This window comes from Dendrobates tinctorius, unplaced genomic scaffold (assembly GCF_039654945.1).
Source record: "Dendrobates tinctorius isolate UK_male_01 unplaced genomic scaffold, ASM3965494v1 ptg000070l, whole genome shotgun sequence".
NCBI classification, from domain to species: domain Eukaryota; kingdom Metazoa; phylum Chordata; class Amphibia; order Anura; family Dendrobatidae; genus Dendrobates; species Dendrobates tinctorius.
The window spans coordinates 72054678-72079664 of NW_027361738.1; the positions used below are offsets into that span (position 1 = coordinate 72054678).

Genomic DNA, 24987 nt, shown 5'->3' on the forward strand with positions numbered 1-24987 from the left:
TCTTTTAGATATTCCGGTTTATTTTAGAACATAAAAAAAAAGACATTTTCAGAAAGCAATTTGCAACATATGAGAGATGGGAATAAATGTAGTTTTTGTTCTTAAAATTAGGGCAAATTCATAATAAAATCTAAACCGATGAGCGAGACGTTATTTATCGGTATCCTGCAATATCTGGTAACCAGATATTGTTCTGACCCGTTACCAATTATTATTAAAGATTCCAAAACCTCCATCTGTAACCAATGAACCAAGCGCAACTAGTGAGTCACTAGGAGATTAGGATCAGATCGGCCTATCAGTACTACTGCTGGAGCGGACTTTGTGATCAGCCTCGTACCTCAGCGAGGTGACCCACTCTCACGACAATCAAGAAAAACATGAAAAACAAAAAAATGTACATGAAGTCATTTCTGCTATGGAAAAACCTTAAAACAAATTATATTATTAAAGAACAAACATATCCAACATTTGAAACGCTTATAAAATAAATCATTACACTCCATACAAAAATTAATTTCCATATTCCTCACATTTTACACAGCATCTCAGAGTACACAGTAACCAAATGAAACGTGTGAATCTGCCCCGCTGTGTCGGTTGGTAAATTACATCACCTTTTTGAAATTTTACCTAAAACAGCGCCACTCTTGTCCATAGGAGAGTTCTGGTATTGCAGTTCAGCCCCAAATCAACTGAAAACAATGGGATATAGGGATTTTTGTGTACTCACCGAAAAAATCCTTTTATCCGAGCCATTCATTGGGTCTGTGTCCCCCAATGAGGCGTAGGAGAAAACAGTTCAGCAGTTTCAGTGGGGAAAGAAAAAAAAAAAAAGTATTTTCCCTGTAGTCTAATAGAGCGTTACATATTTTTACATAGCTTACTATTAGGCTTTATTCACACATCAGTATTTATAGGCCAAAACCAAGAGAGTCTCCAAAACACAGAACAGCGGTCAATCAATTATACTTTTCCTGATTGTTCCACTCCTGGTTTTGGCTTACAAACACTGACGTGTGAATGAGGCCTTATGCCGGAGGCAGCAGGACTTATAGAGAACGATGCACTTTAACAGATATAGCCCAGGTCAGTACGATTATAGCAATACTAGAATTCTAGAATTTTTTTTTCTAGTGGTAAAAAAAAAAAAAAAAAAAAAAAAAATTCAGAAGAATTTTGTGAAAAAAAATATAATAAATAAATAAAAAATTGGGGATTGGGTTTGTGAGATCCATAGCTTTTATTTTTCGGTCAATTAAGCTGGTGTAAGGGTATATTTTATTTTAGAGTTTTTTAGTAATAACATTTGATGCTTTCTTCCCTTTTGATTGCATTTTTAAGGTTTTCATTTTTTTTTCATTCTTATGGTATTTAACAACATATGGGCTTAATTAATCTGAGGTTTAAATGTGATTCTTGACTGTTAAACTGGTGCCTAACTTTTTTTTTTTTCAGTTCGCTTGTTCTATATAGTCCTCTAGAGATAATTTCCTGTTGATAAAACTATGATTTTATCAAAACTGCAGCAAGTAGCCCGTAAGTGACGTCACTGGAATCGAGGTCTCTGTCTTTACATAGCATAAAAACTGCTGAAAGATTCCCTATAAGGAGAGCATCTGACCACAAAATCATCAGAAAGAGCAAATTCAATTATTTTCTGGAGGACTGCATTGCCATCAAAAATCACTCTATTCTAGTTGTCATTTCTTGATTATTTTTTTTTTTATCAGATGAGCTTCAGCTGATAGGGATGATTTTTAGAGGAATTTTGAAATCTGTCTAGGGAAGTCTGAAAACTGGGAAGAAGAGTAATACTATTACAAAGCCATGTATATCTAACTAGTAGAGAAGCTGAACAAGTGATTTATTTCCCTGCAGTGCCTCCGCAGGAAAAATGAAATATTACATGGTTTCCATTAAAATCAATGAGCTTCACAAATGTGATGGGTCCTCCAAAGCGAGCAAGTCTTGATGCTTCTGGTTAGGACCCTAAACAACAAGTGTGATCCATTGTTCTATAGTTTTTTTTTCTAAGCCAGGGTGTTAAGAAATGTGTTTTCTGGTTTTAGAAAGTGTAAAAAAAACCAAACAAACAACATTAAAAAAGTTGTATAGACGACATTATGACCAGCATATATGCCACTTCTATGCGAAGCAGAGATGTGCAGAGAAGAGGTTGGGGGTTAGTGTCCTGTAAAATCCTCTCATCTGAGCTATGTACAACAATAGCCATAGATTTAGGCCGAAGTCACACTACAGCGAGATACGGCCGAGTCTCGCAGGTTAAAACCAAGCTCTGGCACCGGCACTCCGGAGCGGAGCGTGCAGCTCCATGTATTGCTGTGCGGCTACACGCTCCGCTCCGGAGTGCCGGCGCCAGAGCTTGGTTTTAACCTGCGAGACTCGGCCGTATCTCGCTATGTGTGATCTCGGCCTTACACTTATTCTCTGTGCTTGCAAAAGCAGAACAGTCCCGGTCCCAGCCACAAAAACAGAACAATTAGATTTTAGTCCACCATTAAGTACATAGAATCCCTTCCTTCAATATAAAAAGTAACAAAAAAATCCAGTAAAACCACTAAACACGGTATAATCTACATCAGGTTATTATACAGAGATAGCGGCGACAGTGTAACTAATACCGACGTCATATTGCTACAGATCACTAGAGATGACATTACTACGGTCGCCCGGGGCTGAAGAATAGAGATTTCCTTCTCATTATCTGAGACTGATTGTTGTGGCCCCCATCATTAAGGCCTAGTAGTTGTGTTTTGTTCCCTGCAGCACCTCCACAGGTAAAATTAAGTATTACACAATTAAGTAGGAACTAAATGCCATTGAAATCAATTGTCTGCACACAAAAAACTGGTTCTAAATCAAGCAACTGCGCCCATCCCATATCGAAACTTCATGTGTTCACTAGCTCAAGTTTAGATCAGTCTCCCTCATTGTATGGCGGTGTGTCAACAGACAAGTGAAATGTCTAAGATCTAACCTTGGGAATCAGAGAATGTATCCATTATGTTGGCGCCATTTTTGCACCTATCGAAGACCTATGGGAGGTTAGGTTTTGTTGTTGCTAAACAGACTTTTGGGCATAGGACACATATTTGGCCTCCTGTCAGTCTCGAAAATGGTGGAGGACAGATTAGCGCCTCGAAATACGGGGCATTCAAGGTTCCTATCCTCAGGCTGATCCCACCTTAGAGCGAGTTGAATGAAGCACTCTTAGTGCGAACATGACCAATAATATGTAGACGGCACCACTTTGTAGACGTCAACCCCCAAAAGTGTGTCCCCCAGGATCACAACCTATATGAGTAGATGGGCCAATTTTTCCAGATAATGAAAAAAGTACCAATGTGTCCATTACAGCAAGATGTATGGGAGATTGGGCTTTGCAGTGTACACACTTTGGGGCACAGCCCTGTTCATCTATGTTGGACACATGCTTGGCCCCCACAGTTTCAGAAGTGCTAAAGGACAATCTGGCTTCCCGAGAAAGAGCCACTAGGGTTCAGATTCTGAGATTGACGTCACCTTAGAAAGTAGATTAGCGCCTCATTAATGTGAGCATCATCAACACTGTGCAGGAGGCTCAACGTTATCGAGGACCACCCCCAAGGTATGGTGTCTAACCCCCAAGGAGTGCCCTTCAAGGCTCAGACCCTGTCAGATCAGTTGGTCCAATATTTCCAAAAGGAAAAACCGTGCCCAGTTAAGTACCAATATGTCCATTACAAGGTGGAGAGCAATGACCCCTATCCTTCAGCTCTGGACACCCCCATTACATGGCAGAAGATCAAGCCATTTAGGACACTGGTGTAATAAGGTTATCACGCACAGACATTTCTAATGACTTGAGACGATAGCAGAACAAAATCACAAAACAAAAACGGATGTTGGCAAAAACTGAATTCAGGAAAATTTACCCGAGTAAAGAAATAACTTATTTACTAAATTAATAAACATTTCTATACAGTGTATTATATTTATGTACAGGTGTAGTTATGAAAAACAGATTCACGGAAAATTCACGGGAGTTTCAGTCATTTGAGAATAAAAGTTGTTGTTATCTTTTTTTTTAATGATCCCTTTAATTGTTTTAAAAAGAGGTAAACGAAATAACACAAATCATGACCTATTATACAGAACGGAAAAAAAATTATATTTACCCTAATCCTTCTTTGGTGTAAAATGTCTTGTCGTATTACTCACAAAAGATTATAGGTCCCGATTCATCAAAGCGTTTTCTGGTCTACAACACTGTGAAAAGTCGTAAAACTTTTGTCTTTCAATGAGTTTTCACGCTAGTTTCAGCCTGACCTACCAAAGTGAGATGAGCTGGCGGTGAGACGGGGCGAATCCCACCTGATAAGTTCATCAAAATTTGTAGCTTAAGTTACGCCAGAAATGTTACTCCCGTCACTATGAAAAGCCTGTCATAATGAACTCGTGCCCATAGTGATTTACTGTCAAAACTTCGATATTTCAAGATACCCTACCTGTGGTCATAACGATACACTAAATGTCCTTGATTAGAAAAAGGGATCGTATCTTGTCCTTTGTCTGGCATCACAGGTTAGCCCTGTTCACTTAAATGGGACCAAGCACATTAAGACACTTGATGATGTTACTGGCGTTACTGGGGGGGGGGTAAAAAAAAAAAAAAAAAAAATGAATCAGTTTGATTAATCTAAGACAACCTGAATGGGGCTGTTCAATATTAGTATTCTGTTGAATGGTATAAATAAACAATGTTCCAAACTCTTCTCTTCATTCCACCACTAGATGTAATCCTCAACAGTCTTTCTACAGCCTGTGATCGCTGCAGCAAAGGTAAACATATACATGACTGCTGCAGTCAATCACTGGCCTTACAGGCGTGTTATGTCTGTGTGTACTGCACGAGAATTTTAAGTCTAGTGATTGGGTGCAGAGAGCACCTAAACGTAATGCAGGTGATCGCTGCAGCATAGGAAACAAAGGCCAGCTAGGACAATGAACCCTGGAGGAGTAGAATTAGAAATGAGAATGCAGGATTTTTATTTTCTGATTTATATACCATTCCCTGCTTTTATGAAAAAAAACAACCCTTGGAAGGTATTTTCCTGCTGCTCTGTAGGCCCCCAATAACGTCTGCCGGGGCTGATATTCATGTGTCCCTGCGTGTGTTGAGGCTGTCAAACAGCCATGAGACATGCAGCGACTCAAACATATTTTACGAAGCCGCCGAAGACACTTGTTTAGCACCTGAGCATGCTCAGATAACACCTTAACGAGGATGTTCACTCATCACTAATTAGGACCCGTTGGAGAATGACAATAACAACGTTTTTGGTGTGTCAATACCCTTTAAAAACTAAGAGCTAATGTTTCCTTGATGCTCAGCCAAATCAATGTCCCTTAGAGCAGGGTTTCCCAACTCCAGTCGTCAAGGCCCACCAACAGATCATGTTTTCAGGATTTCTTTAGTATTGCTCAGGTGATAATTGCTTCACCTGTGCAATACAAAGGGAATAATAAAAACATGATCTGTTGGTGGGCCTTGAGTTGGGGAATCCTGCCTTAGAGGACACCAAGCGTGGACCTTCACTGTAATACTAGACCCCCCTCGCTCACAATGACTCAATGAGGCCAAAGATAAAAGATGTTGAAAATCAATTATGTAATAGGTCAATTAGAAGTCGAAATTCTCACGCAGCGGACAAAAGAAAGAGGACATCTGTTCTACAGGTGATCCTATAGAGAATCATGTACAATACGAGAGATATCACAACCGAGTGCAAGTACGTGGTCACCAGGAATAAAACACCAGGACGTCACTAATTACCCATCATGAATTGGCGGCGTAACGAGAACTTCTGAAATGTCCACGATTCTCTCTTTACAGTGTATTATACAAGGGTTTCAATGGGACGAAGATCTGTGGAACCTAAACCTCGGCTTAATAAATCGGCTAATTGTGAAATTAAAAAAGGCAAGGTCTAATAATGGGGGGGTGACGGTACAGGTGTTACATAGGTGCTACAGCTAAGAGTCCGGGCTACTAGGGCTTATAGAAGAGCCTTCTGGGAGTAGTTCTGTGGTTGATCTTGGCTGGCTGAGGATGGAGAGAGAGTAGTAGAGGGTAGTGTATAGTTTGGGACATGGGACATGTTCGTACCAGTCTGATAAATAGGGAGGTCAATGGCAGCGGTAGGATTTGGCGTGTATCCTTGCGTTGGCCCAACATACGCGTTTCCTGCGGCAATTCTGGCAACTGTGGACCTGAAAGACAAGGGCGAAGGAGAGAAATATATTAGATAGGGATTACAACCCTCGCAAAGAAAAAATGATCGCAAAACTTTCCACTAGTCAAAGCTTCAAGTTTGCATTTCAATATCTTGCAGTCACTGATTGAAAATTCTTGAGAACTTCTTGCAGCCACAATCATGGCGCACGTTATACATCTGTAATATAGCTGCTGACGGTGGGTTATATGGATCATAGGGATCCGCGACGCTGTTAGTGTTGGTCAGTGGACTCGCAATCAAACTAAGCATAACAGTCCAGAGCTGAGCTTTATAGCAGAGCGAGCTTTTTAGCAGAGCTGGGGAACGTCAGGTGTCTCACATGTAGAAATGTAGCAGAGCTAAGCTTTGTAGCAGAGCCCAGCAGCACAGCAGAGCTAGGGATGTTACAATGTATACTCACAAATGTGAGGTAAATGCATCTGCAATAAATCCATCTCCCGATTATATGTTACTCATTATGAAGTGCCGGCATTGTGGGGTGTTTTTTTTGTTTTTTTTCTGTAGTGTATTATACAAGCCTTATTAAGGCTCCTTTGGTGACAGCTTAAGTAGTGTCATGGTGCACATGCTTTTCTATTTTTCAGGTGCAAAGGAGAAAACTACTGGAAAACAGTCAGAAAAACACATCACTCTCAGAGAACAAAAAAAAAGGAAAAACACTGACCGCCAAAATGACACAGAATAAAACACACAAAGATCAGTGCTTTGGGATGCCAAGAATAAGGCAATGCCGAGCCCAGAATTTGAAATAGGCAGAGGAGCACATCTTCCACTTCTGCTCTATTTGTTGTCAATGAGGCTAGTGGAAAAAACAGAGCACAGCGCTCCATTCTTCCCAGCAGTCCTATAGACAATGAATGAAGCAGAGGTCAAGCTTGTGAGTTTGTATGTTCTCCCCGTGTTTGTGCAGGTTTCCTCCGGGTACTCCGGTTTCCTCCCACACTCCAAAGACATACCGATAGAGAAAGTAGATTGTGAGTCCCAATGGGGACAGTGATGATAAAGTCTAAAGTACTGTAAAAAATAATGGTGCTATATAAGTGACTAAAAAAAATTAAAATACATAACATATAAACACACCTCATGCAATATCAAAAAATGGAACCAGAACCTTTCCACCAATGCTATATAAAATAAATTCTACTGTACAAAAAACATTTTAAAAGGGGTTGTCCAATACTTTACTTAAAAATGGGCCCTAAAATTAAACTAGATGGGCATTTCCTGAAGGAAATACATGGTGCTTGAACAGAGCTGCCATCTTTACAGCAGTGTATCAGGTGTCGACTGTAAGAAAGTAAAGTTAGAATATGAATGCATTACACATCCCCGTTCTAGTGATTTGGGGGGTGTTTTTAAGTAATTTTTATACACAGTCAGCCTTTGGGGGATGCTCTGATCCTAATGCACACACTTAAAATTAAATCTATGACGAAAAAGTCACTCAGACCCCGCTTTTCGGGGTATTTTTTCATCGCAGTCGAATGTTAATGTGTGCAGTAGCATTTAGCTAAGGATTCCTCAGATTTTCCCGCAAAAATCGCATGCGTTTTTTGCGGGAAAATTAGAGGAACCCTTAGCTGATGCTACTGCACACATGAAAATTGCACTGCGATGCCAAAATACCCCGTAAACCGGGGTCAGAGTGACCTTTTCTTCACAGATCACCTCTGACAACCTGCCCCAGGCTCCTCCAGCCTCTGACAACCTGCCCCAGGCTCCACCAGCCTCTGACAACCTGCCCCAGGCTCCACCAGCCTCTGACAACCTGCCCCAGGCTCCGACAGCCTCTGACAACCTGCCCCAGGCTCCGACAGCCTCTGACAACCTGCCCCAGGCTCCGACAGCCTCTGACAACCTGCCCCAGGCTCCGACAGCCTCTGACAACCTGCCCCAGGCACTTCCAGCCTCTGAAAACCTGCCCCAGGCTCCGACAGCCTCTAACAACCTGCCCCCAGCCTCCGACAGCCTCTCACAACCTGCCCCAGGCTCCGACAGCCTCTGACAACCTGCCCCAGGCTCCGACAGCCTCTGACAACCTGCCCCCAGCCTCAGACAACCTGCCCCCAGCCTCCGACAGCCTCTGACAACCTGCCCCAGGCTCCGACAGCCTCTGACAACCTGCCCCAGGCTCCGACAATCTCTGACAACCTGCCCCCAGCCTCTGACAACCTGCCCCAGGCTCCAACAGCCTCTGACAACCTGCCCCAGGCTCCGACAGCCTCTGACAACCTGCCCCAGGCTCCGACAGCCTCTGACAACCTGCCCCAGGCTCCGACAGCCTCTGACAACCTGCCCCAGGCTCCGACAGCCTCTGACAACCTGCCCCAGGCTCTTCCAGCCTCTGACAACCTGCCCCCAGGCTCCGACAGCCTCTGACAACCTGCCCCCAGGCTCCGACAGCCTCTGACAACCTGCCCCAGGCTCCGACAGCCTCTGACAACCTGCCCCAGGCTCCGACAGCCTCTGACAACCTGCCCCAGGCTCCGACAGCCTCTGACAACCTGCCCCAGGCTCCGACAGCCTCTGACAACCTGCCCCAGGCTCCGACAGCCTCCGACAACCTGCCCCCAGCCTCCGACAACCTGCCCCCAGCCTCCGACAACCTGCCCCCAGCCTCCGACAACCTGCCCCCAGCCTCCGACAACCTGCCCCCAGCCTCCGACAACCTGCCCCCAGCCTCCGACAACCTGCCTCCAGCCTCCGACAACCTGCCCCCAGCCTCCGACAACCTGCCCCCAGCCTCCGACAACTTGGTAGCCACTTTGGCTATTGGCTATTAGCTAATACGGGTCATGTGAGGAAGCTGCATTTGCATAGCTGCCATCTTTGTAAGGTCACTGCACCTGCGCTGTGGCTTCAATCCCTGTCAGTTGGGGGTCATGGAATGGTCGTCCTTAATTCCTAGGGGAAAATTTTTGCTTAAAATGCGATTTTTTTAGAAAAAACTACAATTCGGATCGACTCCAAAAATACATAGCACACCTATCCCCACCGAGGGCTTCGAAACGCCGCTGAACGGGGTCTCTGTGCCAAGCGGTTCGGGCCGCATTAATTGCAGAAAACGCGGAGAAGAAGTAGAATAAAGTTTAAGAAATCGGATTACAATAAGTTGCTTGAACCTAGGAGGTTCAAGCACCATAAAAAATTTTTTTTTAAAAATGCGCACTCATCTGTGAACGCTGCAAGCAATTAGTTTGCTTAGATTGTCGGCAGTAGTCACACGACCCCTCCTGCCAAAGCGAAGAGATCGACAGCAATGCTGAGGAGCAGTAACATAGGGATAAAGTCTATTGTAAAGGGAACCCGGCGCTGATGTTTATAGCAACTCAACAGTAAGCTGCTGCCGGGGATAACTACCCTCATTTTCTTCTGCACTAGTTGTATGTGACATAGGGAGAGACTAAATACAAGCTCCAGTGACACCGAGATATGGGAGAACATTATCGCTTAAATGCTGTGTAAAAGTACAAAAATATATTCACGTTACTTATAGGAAGCTTGTGGTGACTGGCTGGGAAGTTCGGAGGCAGTAGGAAGCACTGCGGCTACCGGAAGCTGTTCTGGAGGGACTGGGTAGGTCTGTATGGGGCCCATCTGCGTGTTCCCACTGACAAGGTAAGTGGCGTTCGGATGTTGTCCTTGATACGTCTATAAAAAGAAGCAATGAAAATAAAAATCAATAGAAAAGTTTCTTCCTGCAGAAGAACACAGGGCAGCGTCCAGACGGAAATTACAGCACCTGCTGTGCAGGGCCCCCTGCTGGAGGCATGTAGTACTGCTGGTTCTGCATCTTGGCGTACATGGAATACATCGGGTCTTCGTTCATTAACTTTGTGTATAATGACAGCGCTTCCATCACCTTGACGTTGAGTTCTGAAAGTTCAGAGTGTTTCCTGCAAAACAGCAGAGATGGTCACGATGCGGAGTTACATTTTCTGCAGGAATGTTACAGTATTATATGAAACAAGACCAAATCGTAGGTCAAAAAGCGGCTACCAATCACAACGTTGTTCCACCTTCAACAATTCTGGGAAGGATTTCTACAAGATATTGGATGCGTCTGTGGGAATTTTAGCACCTTCGTCCAGGGGAACATTTGCGAGGTCAGGCACTGATGTTGGGGAGAGGCCGGGATCACAATCTACCATCTAGATCATCCCAAAAGTGTTGGATGGGTTCAGGTTTGGGCTCTGTGTGGCCGGTTATGTTCCTCCACACCAAACTATCCCAATCAGATGCCAGACAGAGAGCATAGGCCATCAATACAAGATCGGCGAGGGTCTCACACTCCCACTGATCAGTTGTGTTTTGCTCAGCAGACCCATTCAAGGTGTTTATTTCTGGATACCGCTGGAGCAAAAAACATCTGATCGGAGGGGGTGCTGGGGTTGGATACCCACTGATCTGGTATTGACTACCTATCCTGTGAGTCATCAATACTGTGTGCCTGGACAACCCCTTTTAGCCTCCATTATGTCAAGATAACCAGTGCAGAGATTAAACCTACCTGTCAATATCTTCCAACTTTTCATCAATCATTGGCCCCATCTGGTGACACGCAGCTACGAACAAAAAGCGTTAGATGCAGTAAATGAAATTTATAACACCCTATAGGCACAATACATGATAACAAATAATCTGGAACATTTTTTCTTAGAGCTATCCCTCAGTTATTCCTCATGGAAATAAATTAATATTAGTTGTGAGTGTAACACTGAGCACTCTAAAAAGGGGTCCTCAAATCAAAGAGAATGGTAAATGTCCATTATCGGGGGAATGCCAGGATTTTCTAAACACAGGAGTCAGAAGGGGAGACAAGTTCTCTGCATGTAAGTTTTCTAATAAAATGCTTTGTGTTTGCACAGAACGGACATGACAAATGAGACACGCGGGTGTTGCAGTAAATTAAGTTGGGAAATCTGAATGAAAACGATAAACGCGTCAATAGCGCTGACAAACGGCTACGATTATGTCCGGACCAGGGAGTCAGACAAACCAATCCATCACTAGTCAGCTGACAGCACATCGCTGGTCAAGGCTACACTTTTCAATATTAACTAGCCATACACTGAACTGTGTGACGCCGCCCGTTTACAGCCGAGGGGAATATTCACTGTAAGTTCCTACACACCTACTGCATTTCATTTTCAGACTTTACTTAAAAGGATATGAACACTTTGGAGGACATTTATTCTTTAACCCAAATGTAATGACTGAAGCTGAACATAACCTATACAAACGGGTTTGATTTAAAAACGTTGAACAGTTTGGCCCTTTTGCTTCCCTGCACGTTGCTGGCTGCAGAACAATTTAACTAACAATTTGTATATGAGCCCAAAAGAGGGAGATTGTAACACTTCTATATATCTTTTTCTGACCGCAGACCACACTGAAGTGGAGCTTAACTTTGATGTGGTTAAACATCAGCTGAGCGGCACCCAGAAATAGACAAATAAAAGACAAAAAACTTTGTCAGAAAGAGCTCACCGACAAGATTCCCAGTTATCTCATTCTGGAGCCAGTGATGTGCAGGAAAACACAGAGTCTGTATAAGCCAAACGGTACAACAAAACCCAAATGCAAAAATTATTTTAGCCCCAAAAGGAAAAAAAAAAGTCCTTGAATTATTATTTTTTTTTGTGCAGATCTCACACAATTTACAGTACAATATTAGTGGATGCGACTTTCAAAACTCCTAATGACTGGTAGCAGAAAATAACAGTGCGGGATCTAAAGTAAGCGAACATGGCCGATCATCATTTTAGAAAGGGAGAACCTTGGTCTTGTCCATGCTCACCTTCAAGGTGGATAAGATCAGATGGATCGGGTAAACCATCGGTGGGATCTGCGCTCTGCAACATCTGTAGTAACTGATCCATTTTTTCCTACAGAGACAAGAAAACGGAAGAATTTATGGATTTGAAAGTTTAAAAAATGAACCCACTTACGTATAGCCCAAAGTAAAATGGTCACTGCGGGTTCAGATAATTTAGTCGCGCAAAAAGTAACAAAAAAAAAAATCCAAAGCGCCCTCCACTGGTTATCTCCTTTCTGACTAACTCAAGGTCCACTGACTACAATGAGAAATCCAACAGTCCAGACACCCGGCTGGATGCCAGTAGTGGAGGGTTTCGGACTATGGCCGGCTCCTGTTGTGCTAGTAGCCACAGCCTCTCCAGTGCCAATTATGACTCCTCTAATTACCTATGTGGGGAGAATTTATCAATCTATTTTTTGCCAGAAAACCAGAGTAGAAAACCTGTACATTTTACATAACATGAAGTTGAGAAACATTTTTTGGCTTTTATGCTGGATCCAATAATTTTTTAGAAAAGTGAGCAAAGAAAGGACTTGGCCTCAAAAATGGCGTCAATTATAGCAAAAATGTACTTGGGTCCATGGTGCACTTGCAGCTGAGACATACGCCAAATTCATTTAGAGGAGAACTTGAGGGAATCTGTCGGCAGGATTTCACATCCCAAACTATATATATGTGCACGTATCACTTTAAAAGTACAGCAACAATACCTTTACATGGCCGGTTCATTCATCAGTTACTGATAAATCTGTATCTTCATTGATATTCAAATGAAGGTAAAGGACTATTAGTAGATCTGAAGCCTCTGTCACCCCAGCTCTATTCCCCACCCGTTGCCATGTCCTTCTGTCTGACCGACAGCTTCTATGCTGTGTGACTTTAAGCAAAGGAGCAGTCAGTACAGCAGGAGGACGCAGCGCTGGGTGGGGAATAGAGCTCGAGCCTGCAGAACAAAACGCCAGTCATGATGAATTCCCTCCGTTCTATGTACTAGCCATTAATTCTCTGCTATAACAGGATCGGTCCCGGCCAGCATATGGCTCAGCGATATTCAGCGGAAGGCCGTCAACCCTGTCTACTCTTCTATATATGTGTGCTCACAGCGATGCATGGCAGCCTGCAGAGAAGCCACGCTAACATCTGCTGGATGAGAGAAACCTCACAATCCAATCCCCCCTCCTCCCACTACACTTTACTGCAGGAGGAAGCTGCATCCTTCCCGCTGGTGGGAGGCCCCCTCGCGAGTGGCCATCCTTCCCGCTGGTGGGAAGTCCCCCCCCCCGCGAATGGTCATCCTTCCCGCTGGTGGGAAGTCCCCCCCCCCGCGAATGGTCATCCTTCCCGCTGGTGGGAGGCCCCCCCCCGCGAATGGCCATCCTTCCCGCTGGTGGGAGGCCCCCCCCCGCGAATGGCCATCCCTCCCGCTGGTGGGAGGCCCCCCCCCCGCGAATGGCCATCCCTCCCGCTGGTGGGAGGCCCCCCCCGCGAATGGCCATCCCTCCCGCTGGTGGGAGGCCCCCCCCCGCGAATGGCCATCCCCCCCGCTGGTGGGAGGCCCCCCCCCCCCCCGCGAATGGCCATCCTTCCCGCTGGTGGGAGGCCTCCCCCCCGCGAGTGGCCATCCTTCCCGCTGGTGGGAGGCACTGCAGACATGCCAGTGCAGGATGGTAAAGAGGAGCACAGAAGAATTGTACCACTGGAGGGGAATTTCCTGATTTAACAGTGAATCCGCCGGTAATCATCAGCAACATCCATAAGAAACCCCACTGACTTCCAAAGTAAACTCAACAGGGGAAATTCACAGCATACATTGACAAAATCCACAGGTCGATTTCTACTGCAGCGTTCTCCCAGATCACCTGGATTCCATGTATACAAGGTCATCCACTTTCTACTAGTATCCCGCTAAGGATTTTTTCCAACTAATTTACCTGTAAAATCCACAGTGTATCCACTAACATACCCTTAGGACAAGGTTCCTGTGGCACTCCAGCTGTGGCAAAACCACAACTCTCAACACGCTCTTAACAGCTGATCAGCGGGGGTCGGCAAGTGTCAGACCGGACTGCTATTGATGACTTATTCGGCAGAGAGGACATTGTCCTATGCCAGAACAATCCCTTTAACAGTCTCACAGGCATATATGGTTGTTGTGTTTGGGTCAAGTGATTAGCAGCCGGTCCGGACATTACAGTCTGTGCTCCGACAGGGAAAGTCAAATGTGTAAAGCTGGCCTCAGAGTTTATCGAAAAGTACAACTGACAAAGCGGAGTTGGTACCCCTCAGCAGAAACTAAGTGCCCCGTCCATCCCACATCTCTTTTTACCATGTATCACCCCGCCGCCATGCATGACGGGTTACCTCATCGATGTACACCGGCTCTGGCTCTGGTTCTATTGTCTCCACTTGGACTTCATCACTGAATTGGACCGTCTTCTTCTCAGTCTTCACTGGAGATAAAGACAGGAATTTACCATACCATATAATGTACTGAGAAATAGGGGAAAAAATCCAAGTTTGGAAGTTTGGTGGAATTGTACAAAGATGGCAATCGTGCGGACTATCAGCAGGTTGCATTGCAACCCATCGGCTCCCTGCGATCGTGTTGAGGGAGGGAGAAAAGGCACCTTAAAAATGCGTGGAACCCAGACTGTATGCCCAAAATGCTGCTGTCAGAGATTGACAGCAGCATTTAAGTGTTGAAACAGGAGCAGTAATCAGAGCAAGCCCCTTTTGCTGCTGTTAGAGGCAGTCGCGGGCTGTATAAGGTCCTGATTCTGAGCCATAGACCTGACATGTAACGTATCTGTCAAAGGAACCGGTTAACGCATGTTAAAATGTATTTATTCCATGTCTTTATTACGACAGCTTTTACCTGTATAAAAAAAAAAATGCAACTTTTTGGAGACTTTTATGAAGTATTAATAATTTGTCGAACTTCATTCACTTTTTAAATTTTGGGGAAGACAATAAAAGAATGGAGTATCAAATGGCATTAAAAAAAAAATGATATATTTGGTGGAGGCATTTACAGCAAGAAAAGATTGCAAAGCAAGACTGTCCAAAAAAAAGAAAAAAAAAAAAAAATCAAATTTGGATATGATCATTTAAAAATTTTTTTTTTTACAAAACTACTTGGAGACTGCACTTATTTTTCAGATTTGGTAAGTGATAAAAAAGAAAAAAAAAAAAGATCTAAATTTTCCTGTAAATTTATAACGTATCATTTGTGGGTTTTTTTTTCCAAAAAAACCTGATAATGCCGATGTACTTGCTGTGAAACTCAGTAAAAATGGCTGTATAATCACTTTTGAAAACTTTTCTCTCCTGATAAAACTCCTTGCCGAAATGAGCCATGTACAGGCACTTTATGCTTACTTACTCATTTCTGGCTCTGCTGTCAGGTCGGCGGTGACAAAATTTGAGGGAAACAATCCAATTCCTTCGCTCGTCTCTCCTTTCCACCAGTTTGGGTCACTGAAATAAAGGTATAGGTGTTACATGCTCTCCTGCGAGGCGGGGGCAATGATGGATCCTTAGGCCGAGCTCACACATCAGACATTCACGGCCTGAGCACGGTCAGGACCGCCCGCTAGCCTCCACATGTATGATGCCGTTAGCTCAGGTTAGGAAAGACCCCTGGATGGTCCGGACAACGCAATGACCACGAATGTCAGACATTTGAATATGGCAGATCGGAGGGCAGTGGATCTCAGCCGTCCCGCGTAGCGGGGGGCACGCACATCTCCTCCGTCCGTCATAGCGAGAGGGCACATGGATCTCAGCTCTCTAGCAAAGCGGGGGGGTTAGTGTCAAGCAGATCTCAGATGACTGGCTTAGCCAGGGACACATGGATCCCAAATGTCTGGCATAGCAGGGGATACGCAAATCCCAGCTGTCTGGCAACTACATATGTAGCTATCTGTAGCTATCTGCATTGTAAACTTGCAGCTACTGTCCATCACTGACGTCAGGGTCCGGCATATTCATGAGCTGCGGCTCCCCCGTTCTCCAGCCACTGTGCATTGGGAAAAAGCGGTCAAGCAGTGGCTGGAGAACGGGGGAGCCGCAGCTCATGAATATGCCGGACCCTGACGTCACAGTGATGTCCGCTCCCTGGACTCCTGCTCAAGCTATTGTATAGGATCACGCAAACATGTCCATCCATAAACAGCGCCACTCCCATCTATGGGTCGTGTCTGTAATTGAAGCTTAGTCTCCGTGACATTAATGAACCCGAGTTGCAATACCACATACAACCTGTAGAAAGGCGTGGTGCTGTTTTTGGGTGAAAGCAGCCATGTTTTCTAATCCTGGACAGCCTCATTGAAGCTTGTGCCTCACAATTCCTAGTCAATCATATGAACTGTACTTATAATGATGTACAGCAGGGCCAGACTATTCCTAAAGGGGTACGCTCTACTAAGATGAGAAGTGTTTTGAGAAGGCTCTGTCCTTGGCCCCCTACTTTTTTCCATCTATACTCTTGGCCTAGGACAACTCAAAGTCCCATGGCTTCCAGAAACACCTGTACACGGACGACACTCATATCTACCTCTCTGGCCCAGATGTCACCTCTCTGCTGTCCAGAATCCCAGAGTGTCTATGAGCCATATCCTCCTTTTTCACCTCTCACTTTCTAAAACTAAATGTAGACAAAATTGAACTCATTATCTTCCCTCCATCTCACAAATCTTCCCTACCCGATCTATCTATTATGGTAAACGGCATCACGTTCTCTCCCGTACCTGAAATCTTCTGCCTCTGAGTAACTCTCGACTCTGCCCTGTCCTTCAAACCACACGTCCAAACTCTTGCCGCCTCCAACTCAAAAATATTTCCAGAATCCGTACCTTCCTCAGACCTCAATCTACTAAGAAACTCTTGCACATGCCCTCATCATCTCCCACCTTGACTACTGCAACACTCTCCTCTGTAGCCTCCCTGCTAACTCTCTTGCACCGCTCCAGTCTGTCCTCAACTCTGCTGCCCAACTAATCCACCTCTCTCCTCTCTGCAAATCCCTCCACTGGCTCCCAATTCAAACTACTAACACTGACCTACAAAGCCATCCACAACCTTTCCCCTCCCTATATCTCTGAACTAATCTCCCGATATCTTCCCTCACGTAATCTCCGATCCTCCCAAGACCTCCTACTCTCCTCCACACTTATTCATTCCTCACACAACCTCCTCCAAGATTTCTCCAGAATATCCCCTATCCTCTGGAATGCCATGCCTCAACACGTCCGATTATCCACCACCATAGGATCCTTCAAACGGAACCTGAAAACCCATCTTTTCAGGAAAGCTTACAGCATGAAATGACCCCGCTGCCTCCTCACCACCGCCCGAGCCGCTGCCTCATCACCGCCAGAGCTGCTGCACCCCCGACCTTCTGTCTCTTCCCCACTATCCCGAAGAATGTAAGTCCACAAGGACAGGGTCCTCTCCCCTCTGTACCAGTCCGTCATTGTAAATTTGTTTGCTGTTAACGATATCTATAACTTTGTATGTAACCCCCCTTCCCATGTACAGCACCATGGAATTACTGGCGCTATATAAATATATAATAATAATAATAATGTGATTTCTACTTAAGGGGTATTCTCATCCCATCACTGAGACATGCCAGCTCTGCTCCCAGTGTCTGTTATAGTCTGCAGTGCTAATGTCACACAGATAGCGCTGCAACCAATCTGTGAGCTCAGTGACTCATGCCATCATCTTGGGAAGATTTGCTGAACTCATCCATCAGTTGCAGACAGAAAAATAGACATTGGTAGAGCAATGGTTGAGACTCCGCACTGGACCTGGGAAAGGTGAGTAATTTTATTTATTTATTTTTTTTTATTTTTTAACAAATTGCAGCCGTGGGTAGGACTTTTCCAAAACCCCTTTAATGACCAGCAGGATAATCTATTTACCTTTGCAACCCTAGATCTAGTGAATGGTCCCCTTTAGGGACTGAGGCCTCGTCCTCACCTGTCATCCAGCACAGTGACTATTTCACCCGCTTTAAACGTCAGCTCATTATCCTCAGCGGCTTCAAAGTCGTAGATGGCCTGCACCTTCCGGCCTTCAGGCTTGTGACCAGACAAGAAGATTGTGCTCGGGTACAGACCGGACACCGCCCCGGGTTGTTTCTGTTCTTTCAGGGATAATTCGATTGCTGCAATGTAACGGAAGTATAGTCAGAGCTCTCCATGTCTCTGCACATACCATAAGCGAGTCAGAAGTGGTAATATCCTACATTACAAGATTGTAAAAAATTTTGTTTTGAGAAACATAACTTAATTTTTCTTTTAGTGATCTCCTGGTTGATGGGGGGGTTTAACAGGACCCTTTCAGGATCTAACCACTTAGATGCCGTTGGCAAAGATTGAGCTGGAGCAGAGAGGACATATCGGAGATGACGGACCGGCTCTACGCACATGTTGGGTGCAAGTCACATTCGAGAGGACGTTAAGGAAGTGATCACATATACGAGAGGACGTTAAGGAAGTGATCACATATATATAGGGCCTTCTGGTTTTTGGTTATTTTGCACTCCAGTATGATGCCGGTTGATTTACATAGGATCGTTTCAGAAATCTGGCACATTCGTTCTAGCATCCAACAGGTCCAGGAGCAAGGACAAAAAAAAGGCAGAAGTATTTTTCTGTTTTCCAGATTATAGATGACAGACTGGTACACAACTTTTTTTTTTATTTCTGCTAGCTCTGTCCAGCTCAAAAAAAAAAAAAAAAAAAAAAAAAAAAAAAAAAAAAAAAAAAAAAAAAAAAGGGACCCAGCATACAGTATATATAGAATACTACATTTTCTCAGTATGTTCGGGTGAAATGTTCCCTGCACCAGCCATGAGTTTCTGAAGGTGGGTCAGCAACTTAAAGGGCTTGTTGAGATGAGACAATACGCTTAAGCCTCCCTTAAGCCTCCGTGCAATATTCCTTGCATATATGGTGGATATCTGTTGCGCATGTATGACACAGAGGCCGCCCAATACACGGCCCTGTTTAGCCACATAAATGCCCATTATTAATTGTTTGCATAATTCAGATCACCCCCCTTTCTTTCCAACATTCAGAACTTTTTTTTTTTTTTTTTAGAAGCAGCCTAAAAAAGTGAATCAGGTCCTTAGAAGAACATCTAGGTATCTGTTTACATCTGCATTCTGCTTTTTGTCATAAAATAATAATACTGTATGTAGAAATCCACTTTGAAAAGGGAAAATATCCCTCACCTATACATTGATTACCAGTCCATAGAAAGGTAAATCCATAAAACGACGCCATGTGCTGCTAATACGCAGCAACGTAGGAGCAGAATTACAGGCATAACTTGCCTTTAGCGAGATCTTCCTCCTCTTTCTTGGTGGCCACGGTTCCGGGGTCTTTAGTTACCAGCGCAGGGCTCGCCTTAGCCTGTTCTGCCGCCTATAAAATAAACATGCAAGTCACATATGTAGGAAAGAATATGGCTGACTGCTGAGACCCCCACATTTCAGTGGTGACGCAAGCACACCACCGCTCCATCCATTGCCTATACGGATTTTCCAGCAGATTTAACCCTCTGCAATGCAAAAGATGAAATCTACATATTTTTGTGCGAATTTACAGACTAGTTCCAGATGGTGTGAACAGAACCTCGAACTGGGCATTATTTTTCAGCAGTAGCCCTCTCCAAATCAGGAGTCCGTTGTATATTTTCGTTGTGAGGTGTCATCAGAACAAGTGTTTATACAGGAAAAAAAACGCGGCATCAACCTAACGTCACATTTACCTGTGACCCGATGGCCGGGAAGGTCACTCCTTGTTCCTTCAGATTCTTAATCATTGCGGAAATGAGACTAAGTTGCGGGTCGTTCTTGAATTCGTCCGCCCACTCTACCATCAGCGCTTTTAACTTTTCACAAACTTTTGGGTGTCCCTGTAATAATAATAATAATAATAATAATAATAATAATAATAATAATAATAATAAAAAGAGCTTAGTCTCACAATACAAAGAGCAAAAATCCTTTTCCTTATTTTACTCCCAACATGTCCATGAATACGGCCGGGCAAAAGTCTGTACTCCTAAGTCTCAGCCCAACATTTCCTTCCTCTGAGATTTAATGAATGGATATTAAAAGGGAAGTTATCATCAAAAAATTGCATTCACTTTTATATCTGATTATTTTATCTGTTTTTATTTATATGTCGATCCACAGAAAATCTTGAAATATTCCAGTGTTCAGAGGCCACTAAAGCAAACTAAATAAGCAAATAATTCCTTGTCGTCAGCTTTGATGAGTAGAATTGGACAAAATCAGCGACATATTTATATCATTTGTTGTGTCTGCGGGCTCCGGTGTTGAGCCCGCATCTTTCCCCACACATGACAGCTGAAGGTCAGTTTTAGCATTTAGTGAACATGGTAAATAAAAACCCCAAAAACTATTGTGGAATTGCACTTTTTTTTGCAATTTCACCGCACTTGGAATTTATTTTCCCTGTTTTTCAATATATGGTAAAATCAATGGAGGCATTCAAAAGTACAACTCATCCCACAAAAAAAAAAAAAAAAAAAAAAAGGCTCTTGGAAACCAGAAAATGGACAAAATGACCCTGGTCCAGTGGCCACATTGGTGGTTTGTGTCCACCAGACCGCAAATTTCATTCTGCATGCCAACATGTAGCACCTCTTCTGAGCAGCAGCCTCAGTGCAATGCATGTATCACGATCCATTTTTGGATCTGTGTCAGATTCTGGATTCTCTTATATAAACTTTTTTCCTTTCAGGCCACCGGGGGTTAATATTAGTTTTTGCCACCGGTGGCCGCTGATGTTACTACTTGTTTGGTTAGTCTGATTCTGCTGATGGTGACCACTCCCACCTTCCTATATAAGGTCACCTGAGGCATCAGCTGGTGTCGGTGATACACAACCGTGGCAAGACAAGAGCTGGCTGAGAGCAGTGGTGCTTCTGCTGATCCGGTGCCTTACTCTGCTGCTCGGTGCATTGCAGCAGAGAAAGCTATGTGTTGTTTGTCTTACCTTAGGTGTTATATTAGTGCAGCAGTGGGACCAGTGTCCGCACTTACCAAATCCCTAGTGAGGGATAGGTGTAGGGTAAGTGAGGGACAAGGTATCCTGCTCGGCAACAGGTTGAAAGACCCTGTATAAGGATGTCAGGTTAGTCTAGGACTCAACCGCAGCAGAGTGCAGGAGGTGTCCCTTCCCCGTTCCCTATAGCAGGGCCCACCGTTTTAATTGTGTCCCCTTGTTTGTCTTGCTATTTTGGTGACCGACCGGTCGTTGGGTCGCACCACGCAGGGTCAGTCACATATCCTGACATTATCAATCGTGACAGCATGCCTGAACTCAAGCTGAGTGGCCTATTCATCCAGAAGAAGATTTAGGAGGAAGAATTGTCATGGACGGACTTGTAATCCCGGTGGCTCCTATTACAGGACCACGCTGATATCACGAAGCTTTGCGTCACCAACCATCCCGTCATGTTAGTAAAGACGGACGGCACATTAAGCCGTGCCTCTCAATTCTTTTCTCCATGTAGTGTATACCCCATGTGATTAAAGGAGCAAATTACAATCCCGCAGTGTCCAGGCCACTGAGGACAGCGACTGGACTCACCTTATTTAATACACTGCTGACCTCGCTTGCAAAGTCTCGGGAACAAACTTCTAAGTGAAATATCTTCCCGCAGTTGGACACACAAGCTCCGAGCAGCTGAAATACAAGAGGAAATAATAATTATTTATTAACAATGATGATTCATGAAACACAGATGCATCCAAATATCATTGTTGACACATTTCTTTATAAGGGGTTTTTCCACTGCGGGCAATCCCCATCCCGCTAGCAGGTTTCATAACTAGCTGATTATAGGGGAGCCTGGAGAAGGTGACCCAGTCTTCTAAGCAGGATCAATACAGGGTTTTAAGATCCTTGAGTCGATTTTGAGTCATACATTAATATTACAAGAGATGAGCAAAAAGATTTGAAGCACAGAGTTGTAAGCGGCAGAGGTGACCTGGATGCCAAGCACAGAACTGCTGGCTCAGAAGTGAACACCAACATGTTCCGGTTCCCACAGCGGATCGATCTGGGCGCCAGAGCAGGATAGATCAAATGTTTGCTCATCTCTATACATTAATAATATACATTACACACAGTGGAGAAAAAAACCAAGTCGATTCCCTAGAAATCAATAACTGTGACATGGCCAGGATCTGAGCTTCCACTGGAATGGCGCACCCTCACTGGGGCACCGTCTGTCCCGGGGCGTCCGCACTGGGGCACCGTCTGTCCCGGGGCGTCCGCACTGGGGCACCGTCTGTCCCGGGGCGTCCGCATGGTTCTAGGGCACCCAATACTGGGGCATTGATGGGATTAGCACGCCCACACAGGGGTACTGCCATGCATTTTCAGAGGTGCCATACATAAGGAGGCGAGGTTGTTGGTGCATCTGCAGTCTGGTTCAGGAGGTCATCCAAAGCTTTATCTGCCACAGTATACCTACATCACCCCTTTTGTAATGAACTTGGATGAGTGATCACATTTCATGAGCGATGTTCGCAGGTTACTGATCCTCGTTCTGCTGTACGCACACATTGCCGTCCAGATTCCCCTTATATTCTGCATTTCCCTTCTTTTATGATGCACTTTGCTAATGGTGTTAGATTGCAGCAGCCGGCAGTGAGAACACTTACTGTAAGTGCTTGCATCGCAACGTGGGGGTCTTTATGGTTCACTCGCTTCATAATGGAACGGAGACAGTCTTTGGGCCTGAAAGAAGAATTAGTTCACTTGTTACATTTTCTTTTCAAATCCATTTGTTCTTACAGAAAGCTTGTCGTCATCGTCATCTGCATTTCCTCCCACTTCTCTGTACAAAATACTTTATGGATCAACTGCAGTAAAAAAAAAATATAGATCCTGTCGACGGCTTATGGTCACAGACGCGCGCCCCCGCATCTGTCTGAACTCGCACATACACCATAGACTTCTAAGGGAGTGTTTGGTCTCAAAATCCATTAAAAAAAAACGTAATCTATGCGTTAATGAGCCTCCTATCACCTGTAACCCCTTAATGACCACATTTCAGCAGCCATAACTATTTTTCTTACAGACTTGGCTGTATCGGGCTTTGTATTATGCCATCTGCTCCCATGAGATGTATCTGCTGCAGACTAAAAGTCTACTTGAACCATCAACGCTGCGGACATCAACTTTTGGAAGCATATTATCCTAAGTCATATTGAAAGACTCGTTAAAGGGTTAATTGTGACTTGTAGGATCGCCGCTTCCAACAGGTGGCGCTATAGAGTCCTTCTCTCTGAAGAGGCAATTTGCATATTAGAAAAGAAAAGCACTTACCCCGTACGTGACTGCCCAACTTTATCACATAGGTCGAGGATGAGCCCCCAGTCCTCCGCTGTGTTCAACTCACTTGTTGCTTTTTCTATCGTGAAAAAAAAACCAAAGGAATGGCATTATCCCTCCTCATTTTTCAAATTGCCATTAAAAAAAAAAAAAAAATACAAAATTACCGCCTCATCAGGACCATGCCTATAATGCCTGGGCATGCTCCTGAGGAGGCGGCGGATGTTCTCCTGAAGGATCTCTTCCAAGACCTGGATTAAAGCATCAGTCACCTCCGGAACAGTCTGTGGTGCAACGTTGCGTTGGTGGTTGGAAAGAGACATTATGTCCCAGATGTGCGCGACTTGATTCAGGTCTAGGGAACGGGAAAGCCAGTCTATAACATCAATGCCTTCATCATGCAGGAACTGCAGACAACCTTCAGACATGAGTCCTAGCACTGTTATGGATCAGAGGGAACCCAGCATCCACTGCACCAGCATATGGTCTCACAAGGGGTCTGAGGATCTCATCTCGATACCTAATGGCAGTCAGGCTACCTCTGGCGAGCACATGGAGGGCTGTCCGGTCCTCCAAAGAAATGCCACCCCACACCATTACTGACTCACTGTCAAACCGGTCATGCTGAAGGATGTTGCAGGCAGATCGCTCACCACGGCGTCTCCAGACTCCACATGTGCTCAGTGTAAACCTGCTCTCATCCGTGAAGAACACAGGAAGACAAATGTTGAATCTGGCATTTGACAGAGAACACTACGATTGGCAACCTCCCTGCACGGTGTTGGCTGTAAGAACACCACCCTACATGTGGATGTCGAGCCCTCATACCATCCCTCATAGAGTCTGTCTCTGACAGTTTGAGCAGACACATGGATGTTAGTGGCCTGCTGGAGGCCATTTTGCAGGGCTCTGGCAGTGCTCCTACTGTTCCTCCTAGCACAAAGGAGGAGGTAGCGCTCCTGCTGCTGTGTTGGTGCCTTCCTACGGCTCCCTTCACATCTCCTGGTGTACTGGCCTGTCTCCTGGTTGTGCTGACAGAGACAGCTACACATCTTGACACAGCTCACATTGATGTGCCATCCTGGATGAGCTGCACTACCTGAGCAACTTCTGTGGGTTGTAGACACCACCTCATGATACTGTACAGTACCTCAAAGAGTGAGAGCTACGACAAAATGAAAAAATAAACAAAACAGCCAAAAACAATGAGAACAGAGAAATGGTCTGTGGTCACCCCCAGCAGAACCACTCCGTTATAGGGGTCGTCTTGCTAATTGACTATCATTTCTACCTATTGTCTGTTCCATTTGCACAACAGCAGAAAAACAATGATTCATAATCAGTGTTGCTTCATAACTAGACAGGTTCATTTCACAGAACTATGATTGACTTGGAGTTACATTGTGCTATTTGAGCTTTCCCTTTATTTTTTGAGCAGTGTAAATATATCATTTATTTTAAATTTCAGTGTATGTGT

General features: G+C 44.6%; 1 protein-coding gene across 3 annotated transcripts in view; it reads right to left on the reverse strand.

The window, feature by feature from the left end:
- The window catches only part of STAM (signal transducing adaptor molecule), a 53122-nt gene continuing 28135 nt past the window's right edge, over positions 1-24987 (reverse strand). For 2 of the 3 annotated variants that reach the window (XM_073581870.1, XM_073581869.1), the window contains exons 2-14: positions 23505-23589; positions 22838-22913; positions 21759-21854; positions 19906-20052; positions 19469-19559; positions 18109-18295; positions 15506-15600; positions 14485-14573; positions 12103-12190; positions 10813-10867; positions 10045-10198; positions 9793-9953; positions 1-6276 (exon numbers count right to left, since the gene is read on the reverse strand). In XM_073581870.1, coding sequence (XP_073437971.1) covers positions 6063-6276; positions 9793-9953; positions 10045-10198; positions 10813-10867; positions 12103-12190; positions 14485-14573; positions 15506-15600; positions 18109-18295; positions 19469-19559; positions 19906-20052; positions 21759-21854; positions 22838-22888 — 1428 coding nt within the window. In that variant the 5' untranslated portion in view covers positions 22889-22913; positions 23505-23589 and the 3' untranslated portion in view covers positions 1-6062. Of the gene's footprint in view, positions 6277-9787; positions 9954-10044; positions 10199-10812; positions 10868-12102; positions 12191-14484; positions 14574-15505; positions 15601-18108; positions 18296-19468; positions 19560-19905; positions 20053-21758; positions 21855-22837; positions 22914-23504; positions 23590-24987 lie in introns of all 3 variants that reach the window. The other variant, XM_073581871.1, reaches the window with a different exon arrangement.